An 18,063-nucleotide genomic window follows, 5' to 3' on the forward strand; every position below is an offset into this window, starting at 1 on the left:
CACACACACACACACTCCACCACCACCACCACAAGATACAACACATAATGTAGTCGGAACAGCTCCGGCACATGGTAAGATCAACCAATGGCAACAATTACTCTCCGTTATGGGTGTCAGCATCGCTGGAAGGTCTCATGGGCGTGTGGGACAGTCTACTGAGTGCTCGGCTCAGCTAGAGGAGGGCCAAGGGGCCCTGAAGGGATGGGGCTTTGGGAAGAAGGGGTTGACCACACGTAGAGTGGCCCTCAGCTCAGGGGGTCGGCAATCCCCAACCACGCCAGCGACTTACCGGAACTCAGGAAGCCGAAGACACCCACTCGGTAGCCAGCCGTGACAACGATGAGGTTGCCGATAGCAGCCAGGAAGGAGCCGTCGAGGGTCAGCTGCTCTTCAGTCCCCCTCCCCTCCACGGTGTTGTGGAAGAAGACCAGCACGGAGGCATTGGGGGCCTGTGGGGAGTGGAGAGATGTGAGGCTATAGGTTGACCCATTCTCACCCACCAGAGCTCAGTGAGGGCACCTTTCCCAAGAAGGTGCCAGATTCCGAGCCTACCCACAACTCTTCCTGTCAACTCCGCCACGTGGGTACACTTAGTCCTATGTTACAGGTTGACCTGTGTCCCCCTCAAGTTCACAGCTGAATTCCTGACTCTACGAAATCAGAGTGTGACTGAATTTGGGAGAGCATCCTATACGAGGTGCTAAGCTAGTGGACCCTAACCCAATATGACTATATCCTCAGAAGAAGGGGGAATTTGGATGGAGACACACACAGAAGGGATACCATGTAGACACAGAGGGAGGACGAGACAACCATCCCTGGGCCACAAAGAGCGGCCTCAGAAGGAACCAGTCCCGCCGACCCCTGGATCTTAGACCTCCAGCCTTCAGAATGTTGAAAAAATAATCTTTCTGTTGTTTTGCCACCCGGTCTGTGGAACCCTATCAGAGCAGCCCTAGCACGCTAATAAGCCTGATGTCACAGAGAAGGAAGCTGAGGGTCATGAAGTAAATACTTTGCTCACATTGCAAAGCGAGCAGAAGGGTCAGCCCCTGCAGACCAGGAGCCCATCACCTGGAGCTAGACAGTCTTGCCACATCCCAGGTCCACCCCGTAGGCAGATACTCTAAGGACTACAAGCACTTCCATTCTACAGGTGTGAATACCGAGGCTCGCAGTTGTGAAATGACATTTAAAAGCACGTACAGAAAGGAAGGGGCCGACCCAGAATTCCAGGCTCAGCTCCCCTCCCAGCACACTCTCCTGGGCCCTCCCATCTGTGACACCACGTCCCTTAGGGACAGGTTTCAGGCAGGGTGACCAGACTGAAAGGACTCACCACAGAGGACCCAGACAGTCTTCCAGAATAAAGTCGGGGCCAGGCCTGGGGTGCTGGAAGACTGCATAGCTCCAGGCAGTGGGCTGCAGGTCTGCCGTCACTTGCAGGTGGAGTGACCCTCATCCCTTTACATGTGGTCTCTGTCCCACTCAGTTATCTCCAATGTCCCCATCAGCCACCTAGTGACTCATCAGTCTCCATACAGTGTTTTTACATAATTCCTGCAAGAACTGTATGAGCCAGAGGCTCCTTCTCTCCCCCTTTCAGAACCAGTACCCGGAGCACACGGAACACAATTAGCTTCTCTACACCAGTGAGGCAGGGGTCAGCGGCACCTTAGCTGGGAGCCAGACCTCAATCTGGCATCGCAGGTATGGGGAGACCAGAGCTGGGCAGAGGGGACCCACTGTCTCCATTGCTCTGGGTTCTCTGCTCATTGTAGCACCATCTACGAGAACCTTCACCTGTGGGGGCCTCGTGACAAAGCTCACTCAGACCAGCTTGCAAAGGGAGGCGGCCTCTCGTGGCTAATGGGCCAGGGGACCACGAAGCTGTGGCACGGTCTGGGGCATCATCGTATCTGTCCGCACTGGGGTGGCGTCCCCAGAAACTGATGTTTTCTAAAACTCATCCGTTATTGCTTTCATGCCCCCGGACCCTTCCCCCCAAACAGGAAACTCAAACGTGGAGCTTCAGGCTCGTGGCCACTACTTAGGCCGGTCCAGGCTCTAAATCGGGGCATCACCCTGTCCGGGTCACAGCTCCAAACCTCACCCTCTGGAACTGCCCCCCAAACAGGAGTCCAAGCAGAAGCACCCCCAGGGGTCACTCCTAGGGTCTCTCAAGGACAGCGGTTGATTTGTCTCCTCACCGGCAGACGAGCCCCAGTCAGGCTCCATCCTCCCCAGCTGTGGGTCTCTCCCCTCTCAGAGACGCCGCATCGCTGACCCTCATGCACTTGTCTGGCTCACACATCCCGCCCCTCACCCCAGTCAGGTGGCGCTCCGACCACCACCCGACACCTCCCGTCACTGTGTCCCTTCCTCTATTTCTCCTCAGAGTCTCATCCACACCATGGTTGTTCAACAATCATTTGCGTATTGGTTTCTGCCCTGCCCACCACAGTGTAACTCCTGAGGGCAGCCACTCTGTTTGTCACTTCTCTGTCTCACCCCCCCGACCCAGAGCGGTGCCCCCTGACACAGGCCCTCATGAAGATTTCTCGGAGAACTGAACCAGGACAGTCGTGCCCCATTTGCCATGGGGGTGGCCTGAGGATGGGGGAGGGTCAGGTGAGGCCCTGTGGTTCCAGAAGGACCCTCTACTTCCTCTGCTTCCTCCTGACCACACAGGCTTTCAGGAAGCCAAGAACCGGCGAGGACAGCGCAGGGAGCACAGAGCCTGGAGGGGGTGAATGATCCCAGCAGCTCTGGGTACAGGGGGTTGTCTAACAGGGCAGTTTTCAGGGTAGACAGTCAAGGGTTTCCGAACTCACCACGTTCTGAGGGACAAACATGTTAAGATACAGGCAGTCTTCGCTGACTCTGGCCGCCGCGGGCGCTTGGGTTCCTGGCTGCCAGCAGCTGGCCCTGGGGAGGCAGATTGTATGACTTCCAGGTGAACAACCAAAGATACACGCCTCGTCTTCCCCTCTCGCCTGCCACCCCCAGGCCTTACAAAGGCCCAGTGGCCATGGCCGAGCAGCTCTGCAGGATTAGGCGGCTTCGGGAAATGGGGAAAGGGGGTGGCAAGCACAGGGAAGAAACGGCAGGATGCCCACCTCTCCCTCCACCGAGGCCCATGGAGGACACCTCCAGGGACAAGCTCAGAGAAAGGACGCCCGAGATAGGGACAAGGAACGTGGGCACTGCTCGGGACTCGGGCCCTTCCTTGCCGCACGTGTGCAGACCTGTCCCTGGATGTGGCGTCTGAGCTGTTTTCTGCATCAGGACGGGGCCCGAGCGTTCCAGGCTGAGCGTCCCCGAGCATGAGAGCTGAGACCGCATCCGGGACATGGCCACCGGCAGCCCGATGGGACCCGCCCAAGAGGTGATTTCCCGTGTCCCCCAGCCTCGTTTGCGGTGGACCCTGAGAAGGCAAGCTCTCCACCTACTCTCCAGCCAAAGCTTCCCCCGTCATGTGGGTCCACCCTGACATGGGGAAGCACTCTGATTAGTGCACGCTTATTCCTGTTGTGTCTCCATGGTGGAGACTTACTACCATGGCTTTCCACACTTTTCCGCCACCGCCCAAGTTCAAGCCCTCAATGCCTTCATGCTGAGGAGGGCAGAGCCTCAGCAGCCCTGGTCCCTGCACCACTGCAGAGAGCAGAACACGCCACCCCCACCCCCATCACCAAATGCACTTTGCAGGAACAAGAGAATGGTATTTGGAGGGTTTATCTGTAAGAGCCCTTAATGCCCCTTGATTAGCATGCTGACCGTTCCCATACACCCCTCAAGCACGGCTGTGCCCCCAAGTCTCAGTCTGATGCATTCAAACAGGAAGGGAGTTCCCTGGGCATTCACCGAGCTGCATTCCATGAGGTCCTCACCGTGGCTGGGTGGCATCCCAGGACCCTGTCCAGTTCAAGGGCTCTGGGGCCTGGAAGCGGCTCTCTGCCAGGGGCGGGGCGGCATACGGAACTCCCAGGAACTGGTCCACTTGCTTCCATGAGCTGCCCACCTGGATGGCCCGTGACCTGCCCAGCAGCTGGCCGTGGGGGGCGATGGTCACAGAAGGTGCCAGTGTCTCAAAACCCAGCAGAGGGGAGTCTGTGGGGCGAGAGATAGCGGGGGAAGAGATGACCATGGGTGCTTTATTCAAACAAAAACACTGCTTATCACACTTAAAAAAATGTCGGTAGTTCATTCAACCCCAGAAGCCAGAGTCTAGCCAGGTCAGTTTTCAATGTGAAAAAAAAAAATAAACTTAATAGCAAATACAGCTGATGTTTACCAGGCACTGAACATGTGTAGAGCATGGCAAGGGTCCCTTCTCTACATGTGTTGCCTCGCTGATTCTTCCCACCCAGAGGCCGGGCTGAGCCTAAACCCAGGCCCTTAACCCCTAACTCAGCATGTGGAGGCCAGAAGTGGGTGGACATTTAGAAGTATTGGGATTTTTAAAAGAACAGAGAGACACAGGAAGTGCGAGGCTCAGCCAATCCCCCAAAGTGGTCTGGAGTCAGGCGCCACCCTCAAACATATCAGTGACCAGGTACAAACCACACATACTAACAGGGATACATAAAGAATACGATATCTTCAGTCATTTGAGGTCAAATGTTGCCACCAAATAAGTTTGCAGTAAACTCACCAAAAAAAAAAATTTTTTTCTACCTTTGAGGAGGTTGGGAATTCAGAATTGCAAAGGAGGAACCCTGGGCCCTTATTTGCATTTTGCTGATAAGAAAACAGAGGTAGGGGCCAGGGGTGGGGAGCTGCCAGGATTCCAAGGTGTAGGATTCAAAGGGTTTCTGGACCCCGACAGCGACCAGGCTAGACCAGGGCTGTTCACACGGGTCAAGGGCCAGCTCAGGGCCCCTTTCCAGGGCCCTGTTCCTGTCCCCTGCCCGCAACGCCCCCCTCCCCACCTCCAGGCCCCCAGATTCCATCCAGCCTGCCAGGGGAAAGCCAGTGCCACCTGCCAGCCTGCACTCGCAGCTCCGCCCCCCAAGCCTTCCCCCAGCCTTGTAATGCTAATCACCGCCCTCCTAGCAGCCTCTCTCTGCGCTGGTTCTTATCTCCTCTTGCACAGTTTCTCCCTTCAGTGATTGAGTCAATCAACTTTTGTTGGGACCCTGACTCCGTGCCAAATACCGTTTTCAGGGACTTGGAACAGGCCGGCCTCTGACTCCCCAGCGGGCTCAGGGCCTGGCCCAAAGGGAGGACTGGATGTTGGGGCAGAGATGCTCTCGCTCTCTCTTTCAGGCTCCTCGCCGCCCCCTCTGCCTGTTTGTGTGCGAGAGAGAGTGGGAGAGAAGGGGGAATTGCTTATTCTTTCCCGCAAGTGTGGTTTGCTGGGCTCTGCTATTGGCCATGAACTTCCCCGCTTGTCTGCAGCTCCGTCTACACCCTCCTCCATCTGTGAGGACAAGGGAGGGGTAGGGAAGAGGAGGGAGACAGACAGGCAGACGTCTACCCATTCCTCAAGCTGGGTGCCAGGCGGTGGCTCAGCTGGAGGGGATTTCATCCCAGGGCACATGTGATAACTTCCAGGGACCGTCTGGTCATCACCAGGGTCTGTGAGAGATGCTCGGTTCTGACATCTAGTGAGTTAAGGCCCAGGCTGCTGCCAAGCACCCTGCAGTAAATAGGGCGGCCCCCACAGCACAGAACCATCTGGCCTGGGCTCTCAGCGGGGTGAAGCCTGAGAACCCCTGGGGCGGTGTGTGACTCCCTGTGTGACTCCCGGGCCACCGAGGAGCATGGTGGGGAGGAACTGAGGAATGCAGAGTCCCACTAGGAAGCAGACCTGTGTTTCAGGTCATACGCACCAGCTATTACAGGGAAACTTCCTAGTTCTTCTGATGCTCACTTTCCCCCTGTGGAGCCGGAATGACACCAGGATGTTGGGGATAAGCGCAGGGAGCCTGTGGTGCTCTGAGCCCAGTGCCTGCCAGGGGCGGGGGCTCCATGCTGGAGTGAGGGAAGGGACTGGAGGGAGGAACAGTAGAGAGGAAAGAGAGAAAGAGAAAGAGAGAAAGAAAGAATGAACGAGCAAGGAAGGAAAAAGAGAGAGAGAGAGAGAGAGAGGGAGCGAAGATTGGAAACAGAGATGAAATTCTCTCTGTTGCAAAAACCCTGAGGGCTAGTGTAAACCCAGCATGGAAAGAAAGAGTTGCACATTGTAATCTACTCTCAGTCACAAGTCACGGCTGGTCTCAGCCCACAGCTCCTTCTCACAAGTTTTCCAGCTTCACTGTCAATCACAGGACCTCAGGTCAATAGTCAGGCCTGCGGCTGCCAACACAGCAAAACCTTCAGACTCTGTCCCCCTGCTCCATAGGAAAACAGCCACATTTCATGAACGTGGCACCCTCTGAAGGAGGGAGCAAAGACACAAAATACAAAAGCCAAAGAACTTCGAGGGAGTGCAAGCCTGCTTTCCCACGGACAGTGGCATTCAGCCCTCCCTCCAGAGGCTGCCTGGTGAATCCCAGACTGAATGAGATCCAACATGGAAAAATGTTAGATGTGCAGCTCTCTCTTCTGAACTGTTTTCCAGAAACTGATGGATTCCTTCTAGAACAGCCCTATATTGAGGCCACAGGACTCTTAAGTGAAGAAAAGTATCCAGAGCTATATGTGGGCACAAAGTGCAGACAATGTCTGTGTATATACACACAGGCTCTCCTCTTCAGCTCGAGACGAGCTTTTAACCTTGAACTTGAGTTACACAGAATTAACAGAGAAACAGTCTAATCTGTTTTATGGAACCTAAACCCCAAAGCGAGGCCTCTCCCCGCAGCAGGATTTCCATGCAGATTAGCCACGCTGTGAGTGAAATACGCTAGCGGAAGCTAACTCGACGGAACGCTGTGAGGGTCTAGGTAGACAAGATCTGAGACTGTAGGCCCGTGACCACAGCATACAGGAACCCAAGCACCCCCAGGCCTGGGAAGCACTCTCATGGTCCAAAGGCTGAGGTGGAGGAGAGGCCAGAAGACGATACCACTGGATCGAGACAGGCCTGGGGACTGCCAGGGCTCTAAGGCTGGATGAGATCAAATCCAGCTGCTGCCTGGTTTTGTAAATAAAGTTTTATTGGAACACAACCACACCCACTGATCTTCGTATTTTCTGTGGCTGCTTTCTTGCTTAAGTGGCAGAGTTGAGTGGTTATAACAGATGCCTTGAGCCTAAAATATTTATCTGGCCCTTTTCAGAGAAAGTTAGCCAACCTCTGCTCTAGAAGATCAGATGGCAGAAATAGGCAAAGTTTTAAAAAGTCGTTAACTTCATCCCATGAGCATGTTTAATGGGGGGTGGGATTTGCCCCAGACTCCAGCTCCCATGTCTCCCATTACACAGGTCTTACCTACCGCACTTAGTGATGGATTTCTAGGATTTCTTAGAGTTCTATGTTTTCTCCCCTTGCTGACTTCTTCCCTGTATCCCTAGCACCTAACACAACATCTGACATGTAACACCCTACTGAATGCTTTCAAATGAAACTGAGCCACAAGCAGCAGCCCTCTCCAGACCCTGATAGGGTTGTTAGATGATGTGGTTTTGTGTGAGCAGATTGTATCTAGAGATAGGAGACCTGGCTCCAAGCGCCCATTCTTGTCATCGCTAGATGGGCAAAATCAGAGAAGTAGCTTCTCCGGGCCAGTCCCTTGATCTCTAAGATGGGGATAAACCCCTTATCGTGCCACCTCATGGGATTGGTGTGAGGACCAATTGAGATAAGGCATGTGACAGAATGTTCTAAACTATAAAATGGTGACCAAAAATAGTCTATTTATTTATTTTACTAAGAATTCAAAGGCCAAATGGCTTCCATAACTCCAGTAAATGAATAAAGGTGGCCAGAGAAGCTCTAGCTTAGAAGCAGGGTTTTCACCTTCCTTCAGTTCCTCCCAAATGAATGCCACCTGGTCCAAGATAACTTCGGCCAATTTTTTCTAGAGAACCTCAAAAGCCATTGCCCACAAGTTACCATGCTCTTGGACAGTCCCTTCCAGCTATTACACCCAGGAAGAGCTGCAAAGGCACAGGCTGGGACTCACTCAGCTTCCGGTAGATGTGGGTGGCCTCCTCACGGAGCAGAAGTCGGCAGTTCTGGGCCTGCAGGCTGTGTGTGCAGATCTGGGCGTCAGGATAGAATACACACCTCACAGCACCAGGTCGGGTCTGCAGAGTGGTGACGAGGCAGGCTGGGTGACGGGAACATTCTACAGAATAAGAGGAGAGTGAGGCTTGGGCTTCAGAGATGACATCTCAGCCATGCATCAATCCCATCATGCATCATCTATTCATCCATCAGTCCATCCACCCATCTAGTCGTGCATCCGCCAATCTATCCATCTAATCATGTATCCGTGCATCCATCCACCCAATTATGTCCTCCCCTCTATCCACCATGCATCCATCCATCCGTGTTTCCAACCATCTACTTAACCAACCATCCATCCATCCATGATCCACCCGTACATCCATGCACCCATGTATCCACCCGTGCATCTATCCATCCATGTCTCCATCCACCTAGTTAACCATCCATCCATCCATCCATCCATCCATCCATCCATCCATCTGTTTATCCATCCGTATATCCATGCACCCATCTATCCAGCCATGCATCCATCTATCCAACAATGTGTCCATCTTTCCATCCACGCATTCATCTATCCATGCATGCACCCATCCATCCATGCAATCACTTATTTATTCACTGGAGTACCTTCTATACATTCCTGGCACTGTACCGGGGACTAGGACTATAATTGTCATTGGGGGAAACCTAACTCTCCCATGAATCTATTTTCCACACAAAAATCAGGTTTTTGATGGTTTACTTAATTCACAAATATGCTCTTACCATTCCTTTGTTTGAAGCAACTCCATGGCTCCTCATTAGCCTTAGATTAAGTCATACCAGACAAGGCTCTCCATGCTCCAGCCCTTGCCTTCTTCTTCAGCTTCATCTCCCTTTCTAGTTCCCCTCATACCCACTATTTCCCACCAGGGATTATGTCCTTTCCCATGTGTACCAGGTCCTGCACTAGATAATTTATTCATGGCATTCAGGATTTTCAGACCTAGGAACTGCTGTGAAGCTGATGTTGACTCATTCACTTGGGCAAGCTGTGAACTGTGTAAAAGACTTATTCATAGCTCTTTCTGTGTTTTTGAAGCATCCAAAGTTGTGCAGTGCATAACCTGTACATCCATATATGACCTTTCTGTTAGACGTGCATATTGCTGTGTAACTTTGTAGGTGAGGTGATTCATGGAATCAAAGAATTAGAAGAGTATGAATATTATCCAATCTCAGGCTCTTGTAGAAATTAAAATCTTTGTAGAACATCTATATCAAGTTATTATTTAACTTTCATTTAAATACTAGTGACCGGAAAACCCCTAAAAGAAGTATACATTTGTGAACAGCTTTGTAATAAACAAAGCTTCTTTATATTGCCCTGAGAAAGACTCTTGAAATTTGAGTTTTACCCTTAGGTCTTAGCTTTGCCTCAAGAGCCTGGCCAGGACAACTATACTTCTTCCTTGCCATGATGGCCCACCTATAATCGGAGGACAGTTGTCACCACTTCTGCTCATCTCCTCTGTCTCAGAATAGCCCCCTAGATCCTTCCTGACAACTGTCTTCTGACTTGGCTCAACGCTGTTCCCTTTCTGGCCGGCTTTTCCCCTTGGAAACCTTGACTATGGGCTGCCCCTGCAGGGGGATGAGCAGACGGCAGAGGTCTTGTCCCCAGGTTCATCCCTTCCTTCCCTGGGACTCCAGGTTATCTTGGAGTCTCCCATGGGTTTCTGAGATCAGGAGCATGAGCAGCCCTCTGTGAGACTCCATCGCAATCAGCCACCTGCCTGAGGGTGAGCAAGCCGTGGGACACTCCTCTTACCCAACAAACAGACGTCTCTGGCATCAGAGAAGTTGCTGGTGGTGGCAACGCTGATGTGGGCAACATCAAAGGTCCTGATGGATGGGTCAAGAACTGCTGCGGAGGGGGCCAAGGAATGCCATGAGCCCAGAGCGACTAGGAGAGAGAGCAGGGGACGTCAGTCACACATGGCTTTTGGCAGCCCCAGGCCATCCTTCTTGTGGCCATTCCTTGATCCATACTCCCATTCTACAGTGATTTGTTTTTTTTAAGATTTTATTTATTTATTTGACAGAGATAAATCACAAGTAGATGGAGAGGCAGGCAGAGAGAGAGGGGGAAGCAGGCTCCCTGCTGAGCAGAGAGCCCGATGCAGGCCTCCATCCCAGGACCCTGAGATCATGACCTGAGCTGAAGGCAGCGGCTTAACCCACTGAGCCACCCAGGCGCCCTACAGTGATTTATTAAGAGTATTTTATGAGCCACGATCTGTGATCAAGCCTATGAATACAAAGGTTAAAAAAATAAAAAGCATAGCTGCTTCTCTGCAGCAGCTCACAGCAGAACAGGAGAGAAGGAAACACGGTAAGGCCAGCGTGGTAACGCAGTGTTCCGAGGCAGTCATCAGAATGAAGCTACGTGACGGTGATGATTGCAGATGTATCTGTGTTGTCGTGTGGTGCTGCATGTGGGGCTTCCCAGACACCGTGTCATCAAATTGTCCCCCAGCCTTCAGAGGGAGAAAAGATCATTGTCCCCCATAAAGGATGCTGCGGTGTACTGTCCGGGCCGCCTTTCGGGATCCGGCCTCTCATGTCCCCAGTGTTGGGAAGTTGCTGTCTAGAGGCTCCCAGCGGAGTCCCCTCGAGGAACTGCCCGTGGTCCAGGCAAGCTGCCTCCCCTTTCAGGGTCAGCCTGTGTCCACACACTAGTCCACGTGGGCATGCAAAGTCCCAGCCCCTGCCTCAAGATGGGACAACCCTGCAGGGCCGGCCAGCCCAGCCCCAGAGCTCAGCATGGAATCTGCTGCAGGGCTGTGGTGTCCTGGAAGCTGTACTCCCCCCCTCCCCCCCCCACCCCCGGCTCGTTCCTGCCCCCTTACTTCCTTACAGGTGCCGCTCCCACGAGCCCCAGCCCTGCGCCTGAGATTTCCTGCATGCAAATCTCCATCACTGAGTTTGTTTCCTGGAAAACAGCTGCTAAGACAGCCTCTTTAAAAACAAACAAAATGGGGGCGCCTGGGTAGCTCAGTGGGTTGAAGCCTCTGCCTTCGACTTAGGTCATGATCTTGGGGTCCTGGGATCGAGCCACGCATCGGGCTCTCTGCTCGGCGGCGAGACTGTTTCTTCTTCTCTCCCTCTCTGCCTGCCTCTCTGCCTACTTGTGCTTTCTGTCTGTCAAATAAATAATTAAAAATCTTAAAAACAAACAAACAAAATGAAGCTTGTCCCAGAGAGTGCCGTTGTTGGGGGTGTGGAACAGGAATGAAACTGGGTCTTTGCATGCACAGAGCCCATGCCCTCCTGGCTCCATGGGGCTGGCTCCCATGATCTGTCCACCTGTCCACTAACAGGGAGGGATGTCCAGGTGCAGCTGCCAGACAGATGTCTTGGCGCAGGTACAGAGTCCTGGCAGGGCACCAGTGTCCCTGTGAGGACAGAAGGGGCCCTGAACAGGGACGTTGAGCTTCCACTCCGAGGGGAGACTGAGGCTCTAGGTGGGTGGGTTGCTTTCTTCTGGCCACAAAGAGCATGAAAGTTGGCAAAATGCTGCCTCCCGGCCTCAAATCTGATTCTAGCACTCTCAAGATCCCTTCAGTGGGCACGTCATTGAGAGTTCATGGAGAAAAATCCAGGTGTTTCTTTACTTTTCCTATTTTTGATTTCTTTTTTTCAGGAGGCCACAACATTTGTAATAAATATTTGTGAGCATTTCCTTTGTGCTAACAGAACAGCACAGCAAACTGTTTAAATGTAGATGTAGCACTTTACAATTTACAAAGTGCTTCGCTTATCAGCTAAGTGCTTTAAGGGTGTTACTCCACTGCCTCAGGGTTCCCAGGGACAAACCTGTCAGGAGAGCATATCCCCAGGGAGGGAGCTCCGAGCTCCTCAGGAGTGGTGGGGTCTGGGCAGTAAGCCTTCTTTACAAACGAGGGGTCAGAAGCTAGGGGAGTTTCAAGTGGCTTTCTAAGAACACAGAGCTGACTGTGACTGAGCCAGAGATAGAACCAGACCGTTTGGCTCCAAGTCGGTGCTGCCTCTGTCATCTCCAAGCTTCCTAAATAGCTGAGCACCCTTTCTGGAAAATTCTCTCCAGGTAGGAAAAAGGTCTTTATCTTGGACAGTACCATGCTCTTAGCTATATGGGGAAGGCTGTCATTTTTATCTCAAACCTGCCTTTGACGCCCAGAGCACTAAAATTAGAATGGTAAATAAAGTAGCAAAAGAAACTAGAACCACGCCTTTTTCTTCTTAAGAAGAAGGGGGGGGGGGAGGATGGAGTGAATGAATGCAGGCCCCCCGCTGGGTAGCTCAGTCAGTTAAGTATCTGCCTTTGGCTCAGATCATGATACCAGGGTCCTGGGATGCAGCCCTATGTCTACTCCCTGCTCAGTGGGGAGACTGTGTCTCCTTCTCCAGTCTCCTGTGCTTTTCCCTCTTTCTGGCTGTCTCTCTGTGTCATAAATAAATGAAGTCTTAAACAAACAAAGAAACAAACAAATAAGATCTTTCAAAAATTTAAAAAAAAAAAATTTGTAAAGAAAAAAAAAAAAAGAAAGAAAGAAACAAGAAAGAAAAAAAGGGTTTAATCCAAGGAAGGTGCCAAATAACGTTGCCAGCGAGCTGACGGCCTCAGCCAGAGTAGGAGAACCCGCATACTTGTCCTGGACCTCTGTCCTCAGAATCCAGAGCCCCGCCTTTCCGACCTCGCACCCTGGCTCCCCTCCCGCAGACGCTGGGCCTTCATTATTATCTCAGTGCCCTCCTCGCATTACTATTCTCATGGTCAGTTCAAGGGACATTTCTGCAGCATGACCAAACTGCGCTGCATATTTTTAGATGGTGGGGACACTGCAATTTCACAGAAGACACATGACGGGGTTTTAGGACCAAAGTTGCCAATTATGGTCTTAAAATGGAAGCCTTGGCTGCACTCCGTGCTTAGCTTAGTGTCTGGGGGGAAGCGCTATAATTGAAGGGTGCATTTTGTCTCCAAAGTGAGAGTTAGCTCGTCTGTCGCCATCCCAGGGCCTGGAGCCAAGTCTCTGTCAAACACTCTCTCCCTGTCCCCTTCCCCCAGCTGTCAGCAACCCTGGGACGAGCCATGGCTGTTTGTGCAGAATCCAACATCTGGGGTTTATGCCTCTCATGCAAATTCCAAGAACCCGTTCTTGGTGCATGTAAAACTCTGGTGAAGCCTGAGAGCTGGGCAGCTCGGGAGCATTTCGTGGGAGTTTACGATTTGCCAAGAAATGGGCAATACCATTGCATTTAACATTGACAGAATCCAGGAACACCGGCTTAGCTGATAAAAGGAGTGCCTGGGTATGAGCCCAGTTCCTTCTGCTTCAGAAACCACGCTTTACTACAAGGCCAGCCCATCTCTGTCAATGACCGCTGGGGGAGCTGCTTTCAGCATGCCCAGAGGGTGTCCTCTGGGCCATATTCTTCATTTTGTTTCTTTCCTTTAAAATATAGTCCATAGATTGCAATGCCAGCGTCACTTACTTCACAAAAATCCTCTCCTATTGCATTTAAAATGCTATGTTCATCATATATTAAGTACTTATATATAAATGAATTTTGTCAAACTTGTGTTTTTCTTTTTCTTTTTTTTAAAGGTTTTATTTATTATTTATTTGAGAGAGAGAGAGGGAGAGAGAGAGAGAGAGCAGGAGCAGGGGAAGGACAGAGGGAGAAGCAGCCTCCCCAGGAGCAGGGCGCCCGACATGGGGCTCAATCCAAGGACCCCAGGGATCATGACCTGAGCTGAAGGCAAACACTTAATCAACTAAGCCACCCAGGTGTCCCAACCTTGTGTTTTTCATTCATGTCTGTATGAATTCTGGCTTGACTCACACTGCTTAAACTAGTCACTGTGGAATACGTTTTACAAACAAATGGTAAAAGTCTTCCCATGTTATTTCTCTTTATAAAATATTCCTTGGCTATTTTTGGCTATTTATTTTACCAGCTGAAATTCAAATTCATCTTATCAAGTTTCATAAAAGCTCCTTTGGGATATTAATTGGAATGTCCTTAAATTCCAATTTGAGAAAAAGATTTTAGATTTTATTATGTCTCGTGTTTGTTGTCATGAAGAATGGAATGGAATTTTTTTCCTATTATATTTTTAAGAGTTATTGTTGGCGGGAAGGAAAGCTATGTATTTGCGTGCGTTCATTTTCTAACAGGATCCCGACTGACTCAGTGTGACTCGCAGACATGGCGGAAAGACGGGCTCCTCTCCGTGTAGCTACTTTGGAATTGGGCCCGATCTAGGTGGCAGACGTCAATGACCTGCCTCGGGAGCTCTGGCCAGACGGTTGTCTGTTGTAACCAGTTTAGTTCTGTATTTGCCCTTTTACTCAACAACTTCTACATTAGCCTGGGCTCTATACCAGAGAGAAAAAAATGGTGGGGGGGGGGCTGGAAAAATGAGCTAATTCGCTAAAAAGTTGAGGATCCTTCCTACTTCCCATGAGTAATGCTCAACCTCTGGTGATTATCAGAGTCACTCAAAGAATTTGTTACAAATTCCAGACCCCAGGCACTGTCCCCACGTTGACAAACAAAGGCCTCTGGGCTCCTTATTCCCATTTTAGGCGACTCTGACACACAACCAAGGGGAGAACAGTTGCCTGACACAGTCTCTGAAATATTCCCTTGGTTCTGTTATTTCAGTTTGGTCATAAGTGACGGAGAAATAGCTTGAGCTCGTGAAAAGAGACCGTTCTGTGTTCACACCTCACTCAGCGTGATGCTGTGTGTCCTTGGGCAAGTTCCTTAACTACTCTGAGAAACCCGATTCTTTAAAGAATCACGTCTTTGTGTCAAACATGGCCCTTGCTCTCCATCTCTAATACACACAATGGCTCCCAGTGAACGATACGTGCCCCCTGACATCATGGCATAAATGAGCTCTTCAGGCCCTTTATTCTGAACCCTTTTGAGTCAGGCCTCAGGAAACTTGTCCTGGTCCCTCTAAAATGATTGTGAACGTGGTAAGAACAGATGCCTCCCAGGGTCCCTAAGACTCCACCACCCAGCAGAGCCAAGCACATGCCCTCGAGCTGTGCTAGGCCCTGCAGCCCACCTGCGAACCTCCCCAGGAGCCACTCCCAGGTAGAGGAGAAAGCAGGGGTCAGGGGCCTGGCCCTGAAGTTGCCAGAGACCAGAGGACGAGTGAGAGCCTCACAGAGCTCTGAGGCATGGCTGGTTCCGAGCGTAGGCCATGAGTCCTAGGCGGTGAAGCCGCCGGCTTCCTTGCCTTTATCCCAGCTCCCCAGCCCATAGCTCGGTGACTGAGAGCAACCCCCTCCTTCTCTCTGAGCCTCCGTTTCCTCATCAGCAAAATGGGGCTAACACAAGATCCTCCTCCCGGTGTGGTTGTGATCCGGGACCCGGCAGGCACGAGGCCACGGAGCCACTCCCACAGCCTGTGGGTCGAGCTGTGGCTTCTCGCTGCGTCTTGGTCCCTGTCTTCCCAGAACTACGGAGGGCTGAGCCTGACGCAAGAACCGGGGCAGCCGCTCCCTACGTGGTACACGAGCCAGCGATGTCCTGACAGCCATGTCTGCCAGATCCTGGCTTCCCCTCAGTCCCGGTCACCTTGCTGCCGCCCACATGCCTTTCATCCTCGGCCCTGTGGCCCCCTTGCCCCCTTGGTCCGGTCATAGGCACAGTGAAACCGGGCCCTGTGCCTGCCTGACCAGTCGCTGGGCCTCAGTTTCCACAGCACACCTGCTGCTGAATATAGCAATAAAGTTTTATGAGCTCAACCCAAAATGAAACCCTTATCACCCTTGATCCTACTTTTCATTCCCACACTGTGTTCTTTCTTGTCAGCATGTGCCTCCCCTCCCCGCCAGTGTCCTACCGAGAAATCCTACCCTCCTGTGGCCTCACCTTGTTCTGTCCCTTCTGCCGGCCTGGCTACTTCAAGAACCGTCAGTTTCCCTTCCGGATTCTGTCCTTGCCAATTCCATTCTTGTCTACTGACACTCCGGTACCTGAGACCCTCACGGGCCCCCCTCCAGCCAGTCTCACCCCCTCAGGCCACAGGCACGCTGGGGTCCCCTCGCAATCAGAATGTAGTCCTCGCCGCCCACCGTCCTTGGGGAAACAGGCAAATGGTGGGGGGAGCAGGAGGGCAGGAAAGGTCCACGGAGCATCCGGCTGCACCACACCCCCCACTTTCCGGGTGGACCCGAGTCCTCCCCACTCTCACCCAGACCACGTCAGATAGGGACATGGAGCCGCAGGGAAGGTCACAGAGGCATTCCTCACAGTCCCACGGGAGCAGTCAGGGCTGTGCTGATTCTCCTCTGCCTCAGGATAGCCTGGGACCTCTTTGGCGAGGTGGTGTCGGACAGATCAGATCCTCCCCAGCAGCAAATGCTCTCTCCCAGCCTTGACCCACACCTGGCACTGTGGTGGGCAAGAGTCTGGGCAGCTCTTCCGTACTATGAAGACGACCTGAGTCTGGATGGCTCACCACCATGTCCTAAGGCCTTGAAGGTGAATTACCCTGTCGGGCCATTAGCAGAGGGGGCACGGTGGCCCCTAAGGGAATGTCATGCAACCTCTGTCCTCCTTGATGGCACAGACCAGCCCCACGTGTCACCAGCTAGTGAGAGGGACATTAAGCACTTGGAAATTCAGAATGATCTGAGTCCATCTTACAATACTTCACTGAGACGAGGGACATCATCCCTATTTTATAGAAGAGAAAAGTGAGTCCCAGAGAAGGCCAGTGACATGCCCAAGGCCACACAGCTCAGAGGCAGCAAGTCGACATTTGACCCCAGCTCAGCTGTATGGCCCTGGAGTCCACTGCTGACCACAGAGCTGCGGAGAGCGGGGGATGGCAGCCAGGATGGGGGCGGAGGGTGCAGAGAACCAGGAGGCAGGGTGGTGGTGGGTGGGCCCCTCCGAGACTCTGGGGCAGCGTGGACTGCGACCTGGGCATCGTCCAGCCTCTGGGAATATCGAGGTACTTCAGCTCCTTTCCAGAAAACATTGTATTTCCTTTTAATGTAGACTAAGTAAAACCAAAATCACTAGACTAGGTATGTTCAAATACATGGACCAATCATGTTTCATCCGTTTTCTTTTTTCTTCCTTCCTCCCGTTCCTTCCTTCGTGTCTCCTTCCTGCCCTCCTGTCTTTCTCTCCAGATATCAATTAAAGGAGGAAATGATGATTTTGATTTCAAGACTTAGAGACGTTTCAACCATTAAAAATAGCTTTAACCCCAGCCTGACCCCAAGTCCAACACACACACCCATCCACCCACACACACACACACCGACACACACACACACACACACACACACACAAAAACCGGCAGATCTATGCCACTACAGAAGGGACAGGGTATCTGGGCGTAACTTCCCGCTCTGGCCCTCCCTTTTCTCACTTGAAAACCAGGGAAGTGCTTTGTGGTATTGCTAAAGCACATCAAAGTGCAGAAACGTCAAACCAGTGGCAATGCCTTTCCAACATTCAAAGAATCACGAACCCTTTTTTTTTTTTTTTTTTGATGAAAAGATCTTATAATTTTCTTAAGAATCACCAAGAATAAAGCTTATAATGGGCACAATCTCTAAAGCATCCCAGAGGCCAGAGGGTTCTTCAAATTTCTCTTGCAAACAGAACCAAAAGGTATTCCTTTCAGCTCCTCTGCATTTATCCAAGGGCTCGGTGCAGAATACAGAGAGAGCACGAGGAACACTGGAGGCGGCCTCCATGCCCAGGCTGGCTGGCTGGCTGGGGCAAAACACCCATGCTGGAAGCCTTTCGAGCACCTGCTCGAAGAGTGTTTCAGGCACTAGCAAGCTGCCTTGACCTTGAATGTAAGAAGACTGTAACAGACGCCCTGATCCTGCTTCCACAGCTTCGCGGTCACAAGTACCCACTGGTGG

At 51.8% G+C, this 18,063-nt stretch overlaps 1 protein-coding gene across 1 annotated transcript in view; it reads right to left on the reverse strand.

Moving 5' to 3' along the window:
- Positions 1 to 18,063, reverse strand: part of TG (thyroglobulin) — a gene marked incomplete at its 5' end in the record, with an annotated part of 236,556 nt that overhangs the window by 103,677 nt on the left and 114,816 nt on the right. The window contains 5 exons of the mRNA XM_082719073.1: positions 293 to 452; positions 2,838 to 2,931; positions 3,897 to 4,116; positions 8,079 to 8,243; positions 9,936 to 10,070. Coding sequence (XP_082575199.1) covers positions 293 to 452; positions 2,838 to 2,931; positions 3,897 to 4,116; positions 8,079 to 8,243; positions 9,936 to 10,070 — 774 coding nt within the window. The remainder of the gene's footprint in view (positions 1 to 292; positions 453 to 2,837; positions 2,932 to 3,896; positions 4,117 to 8,078; positions 8,244 to 9,935; positions 10,071 to 18,063) is intronic.

The sequence above is a fragment of the Mustela nivalis genome (genome assembly GCF_964662115.1).
Source record: "Mustela nivalis genome assembly, chromosome: 2".
In the NCBI taxonomy this organism is placed as follows: domain Eukaryota; kingdom Metazoa; phylum Chordata; class Mammalia; order Carnivora; family Mustelidae; genus Mustela; species Mustela nivalis.